Genomic DNA, 12320 nt, shown 5'->3' on the forward strand with positions numbered 1-12320 from the left:
AAAGAGAAAGAGAACATCCAAGAGACAGATACTCCACAGGAAGAATTCTAGTTTAAGAGAATCCACATTCAAGGGAATATTAGAAATCAGGCTGGTCCCCTGAATTAGAATCAAATAATATTAGACTTCTAGCCCAGCTTCCCCACTCTATAATCAATTAATGGTGAAGTCATGATTTGAGCTCAGTTTTTCTGGTTGCTATACCATGCTACATTTGCCCCAATGGGGAAATCATCTGCAAACTCACAAGTGCAGAGACACACATTCCTCCTGCAGATTGTCCAGAGATGGTCACACAGTTGGGGTCTCCTCCAAAGTGAGCAATGTTGCTCTGGACCCATTGTAAAGCAGCCACCAGATCCAAGAATCCCCAGTTACCAGGTGCAATCTTATCCCCAGTGCTGAAAGCCAAAGGGACAGCAGGGAGAATGAGATCAGCTTCTGCTTGCTTGAAAGACTTATATTCATTAAGGTTTTAGATGAAAACATCAGGCATGCATGTCAAATTGCAAATGTCAGGCATCTTGATAACATACCAAACATATTGGGAGATCAAATCTGGTTCTAAACAGATATAGGAAAGCTAGAATGGTGGTCTGGATATGTGATAACATTGAATAGAGATAAATATAACATTCTGTATTTGGATTTAAAAATCCAATTTGTACAAGTACAGAACTGAGGAGGTAGAGAGGTAGATTTCAATTCAACATGAGAAAGAATTTACTAATACTTAAAGAATTGGCTAATGTTCTAACAATTATCTGAGGAGGTAGCTCACTCTACATCTTCAAGGATACACTGGATAATCATTGCCAGGGATGTTTTGAAAGGATTTTTGTCAAGATGGGAGTTGGACTAAATGAAGTACTCAAATACTGTGTTTCTGTCAGAGCGCCAATTGGGTCTCCCTAGGGTTCATAGAATTATAGAATGTTAACATCACTAAAGACTTTAAAAACCACTTAGAGCAAATCCCTCCATTTGATATATGAAGAAATTGAAGTCCAGATTGGGGAATGACCTTGCCCAAGATCACAAAACTACCTTAGTTACATTCTTACCTCAAAAATCCCTGGAATCCCAATCTGTATTGTGCTGTTACCACCACAATATCTTCATAGGCTGATAAAGGTGACCCATCATATGAGGAAGCTGTTCCAATTACAAATGATCCCCCATGGAACCAAACCATCACCTAAAAGAAACACTGATGGTAGCAACATCTTGGAAACAATCTCTGGAAAATCTATAGTAACTCTAAGGAAGATTCTTTTTTATTGACTGGGCTGAGAGATCCCTAAAACAAGTATGCCCATCCCTGGTCAACTACCCTTTGATTAGCGTAGGCCTCTCAGGAAGGGTATTACCCAGGCATCTGTCCTCATGATCCCCAAAATCACTGTAGGGGGAAATGAGGAAGAACTTTTGCTAGAGTTCAGGGTCTCCAAATGAGGAAATGATCCAGCATGGGAGAAATTTTCCTTAGGAATGAGCAGTTCAAAGGGGCTTGAACTCCAAAGAAGAATTTTGTTTTTAGGAATCCTTGACTTCAGTGCTGGAAATTCTAATTCTCTCTAATGCCCAGCAACTCTGAGGACAGGGATAAGGTATTAATTTTAGTCTATCAGTCAATAAGCATTTGAGTATTTTCTAAGTGTTAGGCATTGTGCTAAGCACTAGAGGTACAAAGAAAGACAAATACATGGCCTTTACCCTCAAGAAACTCACATTCTAATAGGGGAGGCAACTTGCAAAAAAATTAATTGCACATAGAAAATATATCAAGCATAAAAGAAAGGTAATTGAGAAAGAAAGCAATTTGTGTGTTTGGGGATGGGAAAGAAGAGCTTGAAAAGACCTTTTGCAGAAAATGAGACGAGCTGAGTCTTATAGACATCAGGGAAGACAGAAGACTGAGACTGGGGAAGGGCATGGTCAACATGAGGGAAAGCCTGTGAAAAGTTATGCAATTGAGAGATAATGTGCGGTACTGGAGAAACAGGAAATGGGAAAAAGGCCGTTATCTCTTGATTGTAGACTCTGTGGAAGAGATTAAAGTGTGTGTGAGAATGCTGGAGAGTAACCAGGGGCTTTATCAGCCAAACAGAGGATTTTATAGTTGATGCAGGAGGTAACAGGGAGTCACTGGAGTTTACTAGGTAGGAGAAATTACCAACAGATTTGTGCTTTTTGGTGGATAGGTTGGAGTGAGGAGGATCTTGAGACTGGGAGAAGGGAAGGTGATGTGAATAGTCTGGGAATAAGGAGATGAGGGGCTGTCACTACCAAGATGGTAACAGTATCAGAGGAGGAGGTGGCAGGATGGTATAAGAAAGATGTTACAAAGTTAGAGTTGACAACAATTACAAATGGGGAGGTGAGTGCAAGTAAGGAATCAAGGATGACATCAAAGTTAGGATGACATCTTAGGTAAATGGGAGCATGATGATACTCTTGACCTAGGGAAATTGGGAAGGGGTTGGGAGGAGGGGAACAAGCATTTATTAAGCACCAACTATGTGCTTGGCACCATGGTAAGTGTTGTTCAGATATCTCATTTGATCCTCACAACAATTCTGTGAACAGATGCTGTAATTATTCTCATTTTACAGATAAGGAAAGTAAGATAAACAGAAGTTGTGATTTATATCACATATGAGGCTGGATTTGAACTGAGGTCTTCTGAATTCCAGACCCAGAGTTCTATCTCTTCAGTCTAGAGGTTTCAAAACAAAAGCAGTATTACTTACAGGTAACTTATCCTTCTTGTGTCTGGAAGTTGGGGTGTAGATGTTAAGATAGAGACAGTCTTCAGATATTGGGAAGAGTTGCTGCTTCCCATCTAAAGTGTTTTTCATAAGGTCTGTCCTTTCTAACTCCTGCAAACACCTTCATGAGGAAAAGGAAAATCAGGCAGGAATAGATTTTATAGCAATTGTTTGAAACAAGTGGGAACCACCTATTAGGAATAAGAGGTCTAGAAAAAAGACACTTCAGATAATCTCACTGGATCAAAAGATGGAAGTGACCTTAAAATATATTTGTCCAATTCCCTTTCTATAAAAAAGAGGAAATGAGCATGGGACGTTATCTGCCAAAGATCACATTAGTAGTCACTAGTATTACCTTTTGAGAGGGATTGCCACAAAGCTCAGCTCCTTTGTGGGACCCATTGCTTTGACTTCATTTTATTTCTTCCCCATACCTGCTTCTTGAACTTAAGAAAGTTAGTTCCTGTTAAATGTCCAATATGAGTGACCTGCATTCATATATTATTTTATGGTGTACAGAACCCTTATAAAATCATCTAAGAGAAGCAATAAAATTTCTCACTAGCACAACCGAGAATTGGAGCCTCCCCCAACACCAGAAGGATCTGATTAAGCATTATTACAAAAGCTACTGACAATTTCTTTCTGCTTCTGGGGCCTGGCTTCAAGCACTTCCAGTATAGAAAGGAGGCTTGTGGTCTTCTCAGAGCTATTGAACACCCAACTATTGCCTCAGCCCTCCTCACAATTATGCTGTCCTGCCTTCTTTATTGTGTTTATTCTTACATTGGAGGGAATGTAGTGGCATCTTTTACGCCCTCCCAAGGCTCAGCAGGCTGTGGAGGAGAGAATCTCCTAGTACCCACGGGGGGCTTGGCAAATGGGATTCCCAGGAAAACATCCACACGATGCTCAGTTCCCTTGACAGTGACCTGTTTCCCACGGACTCGACCAAATTGAGTCACCACTTCAGGCCCAGCAGCCTCTTGTCCTATAGAACAAAAAGATTTCAGAAATTCAATTTCCATAAAAACTAGGAAATGGTTCTTTCCTCTGTGTGTGTTTTTTTTTTTTTTTTTGTCTCTCAGAATTCCCCTTTCACATAGATAGTACTTTTTTTCTATTAATATCCTTATTTTTAAATTTTATTTTTAATTTATGGAATATATAAGCATTTCTACTATAAAAAAGATGATTGCACATGAAACTGTAGATCTACTATGCACAATTCACTATTCCTTTCAAATATGCAACAAAATTATTATAATATATTATAATATTAATTGTAATATAATATAATCTATTATTATCATAATATATTTTTTCTTTCCTCCCCTTCTTGTTCCCACCTTAGAAATGATTATCATTAGATACAAATAAGTGTGTGTGTGTGTGTGTGTGTGTGTGTGTGTGTGTATATATATATAAATGTATGTATGTATGTATATATGTAAAATTGTTCTACACATACTTCTACTTATCAGTTCTTTCTCTATATTCAATTAGTGTCTTTCTTCATTTGATTTTTATAGTTAATTTGAATATTTATAATAACTAAATAATCACATTTGCTCAAAGTTATTCTTAAACAATGCTGCTATTACTGTTTTCTCTTACAATTTTCTCTTGGTTTGGCTCATTCTACTCTTCATTATTTTGTGCAAGTCTTTCCACATTTTTCTAAAATCAGAACTCATCATTTCTAATAACACAATGGTATTCAATCTCAATCATATACCACAACTTATTCCTCCATTTCCCAAATAATGGGAAGCTCTACAATTTCCAGTTCTTTACCAACACAAAGACAACTGCTATAAATATTTTTTTCCCTTTTTCCCAAATCAACTTTGGAAATAGACCAAGTAGACCAATTGTTGAGTCAAAGGGTGTAGATAGGTTAATAATTCTTTGGACTTAATTCCAGATTGCTCTTCAAAATAGTTGGATCAGTTCACAGTTCCATCAATAATGAATTAATATCTCAGTTTTTATATTCCCTTCCAACATTCATTACTTTCTCCTTTTATTATTTTAGTTAATCTTATGGGTGCAAAATGATAGCTTAAACCTGTTATTATTTCTCTAATCAATAATGATTTTGAACATTTTTAGTTTTGATTTTTTCATTGGAAAAATTGTCTGCTCATATCCTCTGACAATTTATCAATTGGGGAATGATTTGTATTCTTTTTTTTTTTTTGGCAAGGCAATTAGAGTTAAGTGACTTGCACAGGATCACATCATATTCTTATAGATTTGACAAAGTTCTTTACATATTTTAGATATAAGACTTTTATTTGATAAACTATCTATAAATTTTCTCTCCTGATTTTTCTACTTTCCTTCTGATTTTGGCTACATTTGTTTTGTTTATATAAATCCTTTTAAATTTAATGTAGTTGAAATTATCCATATTATACTTCACTTTCTATCTTTTATTTATTTATATATTATTCACCTGTCCATAAACCTGATAAGTAAAATGTTCCATATTCTTCTAATTTTGTTGTAAAATCTTTCTTTATATCTAGGTCATGTATCCATTTTTACTTTATCTTGTAAATTGTGTAAGATATTGTTAAATGCCCAGATTCTGCCAAACTACTTTCCAATTTTTCTAAAAATTTTTACCAGATGACGAATTCTTATCCCTAAATCTGAAATCTTTACATTTGCCAAATACAAGATTATTATGCTCATATACTGCTGTAAATTGTATGTCTTCTCTATTCCATTGATCTACCTTTCTATTTCTTAGTCAGTACCAGATAGTTTTGATAATTACTGTTTTATAATATAGTTTAAGATCTGGTACTGCTAAACCTCCTTAAATTTTTTTTTCATTATTTGGTATTCTTGACTTTTTTTCCAAATGATTTTTTTTAACAATTCTCCAATTATTTAAATCTGCTTTTATTTGCTAAAAAATTTTTTTAAAAATAATTTTGTTTATGTAGTTCTGGGTTCGTTTTGAAAGTTGTGCTTCCAGGTACTTTATAATTTCTAGAGCTATTTTAATTGGGGTAGGTTTTTTTTTTGTGTGTGTGTGTGTGTGTGTGTGTGTGTGTGTGTGTGTGTGTGTGTGTGTGTTACTATCTCTTAGAGTTTTTCATCCATTCCTAATAAAAACACTAGAGAGGATAAGAATAAATGAACTTTCCCATAAAATAGTCAGGAGCATATGTTTAAAACTGTTAGTAAGCATCATATGTAATGGGGAAAAACTGGAACCTTTCCCAGTAAGATGAGGAGTGAAACAAGGTTGCCTACTATCACCATTATTATTCAATATTGTATTAGAAATGCTAGCCTCGGCAATAAGAGTTGAGAAAGAGATTACAGGAATTAGAACAGGTAATGAGGAAACTAAACTATCACTCTTTGCAGATGATATGATGGTATACTTAGAGAACCCAGAGATTCTACTAAAAAGCTATTAGAAATAATTCATAACTTTAGCAAAGTTGCAGGATACAAAATAAATCCACATAAATCCTCAGCATTTTTATACATCACCAACAAAATCCAACATGAGATACAAAGAGAAATTCCATTCAAAATAACTGTTGATAGCATAAAATATTTGGGAATCTATCTACCAAAGGAAAGTCAGGAATTATATGAGCAAAATTACAAAACACTTTACACACAAATAAAGTCAGATTTAAATAATTGGATAGGCTGAGCGAATATAATAAAGATGGCAATACTCCCTAAACTAATCTATTTATTTAGTGCCATACCAATCAGACTTCCAAGAAACTATTTTAATGACCTAGAAAAAATAACAACAAAATTCATATGGAAGAACAAAAGGTCGAGAATTTCAAGCGAATTAATGATAAAAAAATCAAATGAAGGTGGCCTAGCTGTACCTGATCTAAAACTATTTTATAAAGCAGCAGTTATCAAAACCATTTGGTATTGGCTAAGAAATAGATTAGTTGATCAATGGAATAGGTTAGGTTCACAGGGCAAGATAGTGAATAAAAATAGCAATCTAGTGTTTGACAAACCCAAAGATCCCAACTTTTGGGATAAGAATTCACTATTTGAGAAAAACTGCTAGGAAAACTGGAAATTAGTATGGCAGAAATTAGGCATGGACCCACACTTAACACTATCTCTTAGAGTTTTGTTTATGACACATAGGAATATTGATGATTTATGTGGATTTATTTTACATCTTGTTATTTTGCTAAAAACTAATGATTGATTTAACTAATATTTTAGTTGAGTCTTTGGGATTTTCCAAGTATATCATCTGCAAAAAAAGACAATTATATTAAGTCATTCCTTATTCTGAATAGGGAATCTTCCTTCGTTTTCTTCTCTTATTGCTATTGCTATGATTCCCAATACAATATTAAGTAATATTGTTGACAATGGTCAACCTTGTTTCACATCTGCTCTTACTGGGGAGGTTTCTAGTTTATTCCCATTACAAATAATGCTTGATAATGGTTGTAGATAAATGGTTTCATTTTTAAAAATCAATTTAAGGAAAAATCTATTTATACCAACATTTTCAAAGTTTTTAAAATAAATACAAGTATTGAACTTTATCAGAAGCTTTTTCTGCATATATAGATATAATCATAGTTTTTAAAAAAAAACTTTTATTATTTATATAATGAACTGTTAATAGTTTTCCTTATGTTAAATCATCCCTTCATTCATTGTATAAAAACCCATTTGGTCAGAATGTGCAATTTTTATAATATAGTGTTGTAATCTTCCAGCTAGTATTTTATTTAGCATTTTTTATATCCATATTCATTAACAAAATTAATGAAATGAAAATTTTCTTTTTCTGTTTTTATTCTTCCCAGTTTGGGTATCAGTATCATATTTGTTTCATAGCAGGAATTTGGTAGGATTCCTTCTTTACATATTATTCCAAATAATTTATTTAATATTAAAATTAGTTGATCTTTAAATGTTTGATAGAATTCACTTATAAATATAGCTAGTCCTTGTTCTTTTCTTTTAGGAAGCTCATTTATACTCTGTTTAATTTCTTTTTTGTACAACTGGTATGTTTAGATATTCTATTTCCTCTTCTAATTCAGGCAATTTATATTTTTTGTAAATATTCTTCCATTTCACTTAAATTTTTAAATTTACAGGCACACGATTGAGCAAAATAACTCCTTATAGTTGTTTTCATTTCATCTTTACTAGTGGTGCTTTCACTTTTTTCATTTTGATACTTTTGGTTTGGCTTTCTTCTCTTTTTAAAAAGTAAATTAACCAATTAGTTATCTATTTAAAAAAAATAAAACCAACTTCTAGGATTTTAAAATTAATTTAAAGCCTTTTTTACTCTCAATAATGTTCTCACATTTAATTTTTAGGATTTCAACTTTGGAATTTACCTGCAGTTTTAAAATTTGCTTTTTCTAATGTCCAATTCATTAGTCTGTTTTTTCTGTACTTTATTAATATAAGCATTTAGAGATATAAATTTTTTTCTAGTCATTGATTTTGCTGCATCCACAGATTTTGATATGTTGTCCCATTATTGTCATTCTCTTTAATGAAATTATTATTTTTATGATTTGTTCTTTAATTTACCAATTTATTTTTAACAGTCATTTTTTATTAAAGCTTTTTATTTTCAAAACATATACAAAGATAGTTTTTCAACATTGAGCGTTGCAAAACCATGTGTTCTAATTTTCTTCTTCTTCTCCCACCTCCTCCTAGATGGCAAGTAATCCAATATATGTTAAACATGGTAAAAATATATGTAAATCCAATTTGGGCATATATATTTATACCATTATCTTGCTGCACAAGAAAAATTAGATCAAAAAGGAAAGAAAAATTATAGAGAAAATAAATTCAAACAAATAACAAAAAAAGGGAAAATGTTATGTTGTGATCCACACTCAGCTCCCACAGTCCTCTCTCTGGGTATAGATGGATCTCATCATCACAAGATCACTGGACCTGACTGAATTATCTCATTGTTGAGAAGAGCTACATCCTTCAGAATTGATCATTTTATAAGCTTGCTGTTGTGATGTACAATGATCTCCTGGTTCTGCTCATTTCACTTAATATCAGTGTAAGTCCTTCCAGGCCTCTCTGAAATCATCCTGCTGATTGTTTCTTATAGAACAATAATATTCCATAACATTCATATACTATGACTTATTATTCAGCAATTCTCCAACTGACGGGCATCCACTCACTTTCTAGTTTATTGCTACTACAAAAAGGGCTGCCACAAATATTTTTGCAGATATGGGTCCCTTTCCCTCCTTTAAGATTTCTTTGGGATATAAGCCCAGTAGAAACACTGCTGGATCAAAAGGTATGCATAGTTTGTTAACCCTTTGAGCATAGTTCCAAATTGCTTTCTAGAATGGTTGGATCAGTTCATAATTCCACCAACAATGTATTAGCGTCCCAGTTTTCCCACATCTCCTCCAACATTCGACATTATCTTTTCCTGTCATCTTACCCAATCTGAGAGATGTGTAGTGGTACCTTAGAGTTACCTTACTTTGCATTTCTCTGAACAATAATGATTTAGAACACCTTTTCATATGACTAGAAATAGTTTCAATTTCTTCATCTGAAAATTGTCTGTTCATATCCTTTGACCATTTATCAATTGGAGAATAGATTTGAATCAATTATCTATGTATTTTAGAAATGAGGCCTTTATCAGAATATAAAAATGTTTCCCAATTTATTGCTTCCCTTCTAATCTTGTCTGCATTAGTTTTGTTTGTACAGAAACTTTTTAACTTCATATAATCAAAATTATCTATTTTGTGTTCAATAATGAGCTCCAGTTCTTTTTGGGTCACAAGTTCCTTTCTTCTTCCCAGATCTGAGAGATAAACTATCCTATGTTCTTCTAATTTGCTTATAATATCACTCTTTATGTCTATTTTGACCTTATCTTGGTATATGGTGTTAGGTGTGGGTCAATTTACTCATTCTTTAAGATTAGGTTGTTTATTCTGCAAATAGTTTTTAATCTGTGTCCTTGGTCCCTTGTAAAATACAATTCTCATTGCATTGTGATGTGAAAAGGATCCTTTTAATTTTTCTGCTTTTAATTAAAAGAGTTTTATGCACTAATATATGGTCAGTCTTTGTAAAAGTACCATGAACTACTGAGAAAAAGTTGTGTTCCTTTCTATTTCTATTCAGTTCTCTCCAGATGGCTATAATATCTAATATATCTAAAATTCTGTTCACTTCCTTAACTTCTTTATTATTTTTTTAGTTAGATTTATCTAGTTCTGAGAAGAGAAGATTAAAATCCCCTAATATTATAGCACTACTTACTATCTTTCTCCATTTGTAATTCATTTAACTTTTCTTTTAAAAATTTAAATGCTAGTATTTGGTGCATATAAGTTTAGTTTCCTGATTTATCTCTCTTAATTAAATCAATTTTAGCTGTAACTTTGTCCAATATCATAATTGCACTCCTGCCTTTTTTTGTATTAGCTGAAACTATAGACATTGTAAAATCTACTTTTATTAACTTTTAGGACTCAGCCTGCTTCAGATCCACAGACTGGAAAGGGTTGAAAATAGATTGGGATTCAGAAAATTCTTTAATTAATAATCCAGATCATTGCTATGTTTAAGATAGGGTCTGTTGATTTTTCATTTTAGAGTCCAGAATTTCTTTTTTTTTCCCTGGGCTTCAGTTTGCTTAAAGTTGAAAATGAGTAGGTTGGATTAGATGAACGTTAAACTTTTTTAAATCTTTAAGAACTATGTGGAGTTAGTTACCATAGTTCTCCACTAAGTGCATCCCAGTAGAGCTCTTATGTCTAGTAATGAATTGCCTGAAAAGGAGAGCATTGCAGACCAAGAAAGGTATTGTGGACTCTATAGATGAGAAAATCTTTCTCTTGCCCTTTCCTTTTCTGACTTTCTAGGTCTGAAAATCATCTCCCTCATATATCCTCAACCAGTAGGAAATGGCCAGTTGATAAATTGGAATTCCTCGTGCTTGATGAAGTATTTTCTGGCAGAGTTCCAAGTGCATTCATACTGCCTGTGAAGCCTATGACTCCCTTTTCTCTTTCTCATTAAAGGAGTTAACAGTTGGGTGTGAGAAAATTCCTAAATGTCCCATATTATGTGTGAATGTAACAGCAGGATTTGCTTGCTTAGCACAATAACTGCTTTAATATAAGGAAGCATATTAAATTTTTTTTTAAGTGACTTGCTCAGGGTCATACAGCTGGAAAGTATCAAGTGTCTGAGGGCAGATTTGAACTCAGGTCCTACTGACTTCAGGGTAGGCACTGTTATCCACTGTGCCATCTAACTGCCCCAGAAGCATGTTAGTTTCATAGTCATTCAGTGGTTATACCTTCTAGTCATAAGTTTCATAAAGTTAAGCTTAGGTGGCCCCCAAACACCATTTGATATCACACTTTATGTACTTTAGGTAAAGTCCAACCCCTCTCTTTCCACATAGCCATACCTTAACAAAAAAAAGTTTATATAGTTCACTATTTATCCAGCCTCAGTCAGAGAAGATCAGTCAGCTTGGTTACTAAGGATGACTTGCTAGCAGAAGAGGAAAGCTTACCTGATTGCCCAAGGAGCTCCACTATCCAATAACCTTAATGGGGCAATCATGTACCCCTGTAAGCATAGATGGCTCCATTAGTCTTGCCCAACACCATTCCTGACCTTAGGCATTTACACCGGTCTTTACAATAAATAGCATGTATTGTGCATTACTCCTGATTTGAACTGAGTTATTCATGGCCAGCACTTCATGTCAAGTTTTCACACTCAATTCTCTTGACCTCAGCTTGATAGAGATTTCTAGCAGGGAGGATAGTATAGCTTGTGATGGCATCTCTTAGTCAACTTTATTGGGAATATCCTTAACTAACCCTACTCCTCCATTATAGAATCATAAACTTGTAGACTCAGAAATTTAAAATGAAACAGGACTTTAGAATATGGAATATTAAAGCTGCACAGGCCCTTTGAATATAGAATATATGAGTTGGAAGAGAACTTGGAACTAAGAAATTTGGAACTAGAAGGTCATTTAGAATGCTGGAGGTTGAAGACTTTTAAAGCTGGTGAAGGTCTCAGAGCCTAGAATGTCAGAATTGAAATGTTAGAATATGAATTGTCAGAGCTAGAAAGGTATTTAGAATGTCAGAGACAGAAAAGACCTTAAATGTTAAAGGTGATGGAAACTTAGGAAAATGTAGTGTTAAAGCTAGAAAGGCTCTTAGAACTTAATAAAATTAGAATGTTAGAGAAAGAAGTAATCTGAGACTATAGACTATATAGAGACTATAGATTCAACCCTATATAGGGTTGAAAAATATCTTGAGTTTACCTGGCTTTGGTCACTCCTTAGAGTTTACCACCATGACCATTTCCTTCCATGACCATTCTCCCCACTCTTCCTCACTTATTTCCAAAGTTAACTCTCTGCCATCAAAATCTTAAAGCTATGGGGAACTGCTACCTCTTATGAAAAGCCTAGGGATTTTCATTCTGAGTTTTTTGTCTTCTGTCAAGAAGAGG

At 33.8% G+C, this 12320-nt stretch overlaps 1 protein-coding gene across 5 annotated transcripts in view; it reads right to left on the reverse strand.

The window, feature by feature from the left end:
* LOC141554526 (carboxylesterase 3-like) overlaps positions 1-12320 on the reverse strand; it is a 49352-nt gene that overhangs the window by 25417 nt on the left and 11615 nt on the right. For 4 of the 5 annotated variants that reach the window (XM_074286503.1, XM_074286504.1, XM_074286501.1 and 1 more), the window contains exons 3-6: positions 3561-3765; positions 2754-2892; positions 1065-1198; positions 248-401 (exon numbers count right to left, since the gene is read on the reverse strand). In XM_074286503.1, the coding sequence (XP_074142604.1) occupies positions 248-401; positions 1065-1198; positions 2754-2892; positions 3561-3765 (632 nt within the window). Of the gene's footprint in view, positions 1-247; positions 402-1064; positions 1199-2753; positions 2893-3560; positions 3808-12320 lie in introns of all 5 variants that reach the window. The other variant, XM_074286502.1, reaches the window with a different exon arrangement.

The sequence above is a fragment of the Sminthopsis crassicaudata genome, chromosome 2 (assembly GCF_048593235.1).
Source record: "Sminthopsis crassicaudata isolate SCR6 chromosome 2, ASM4859323v1, whole genome shotgun sequence".
In the NCBI taxonomy this organism is placed as follows: domain Eukaryota; kingdom Metazoa; phylum Chordata; class Mammalia; order Dasyuromorphia; family Dasyuridae; genus Sminthopsis; species Sminthopsis crassicaudata.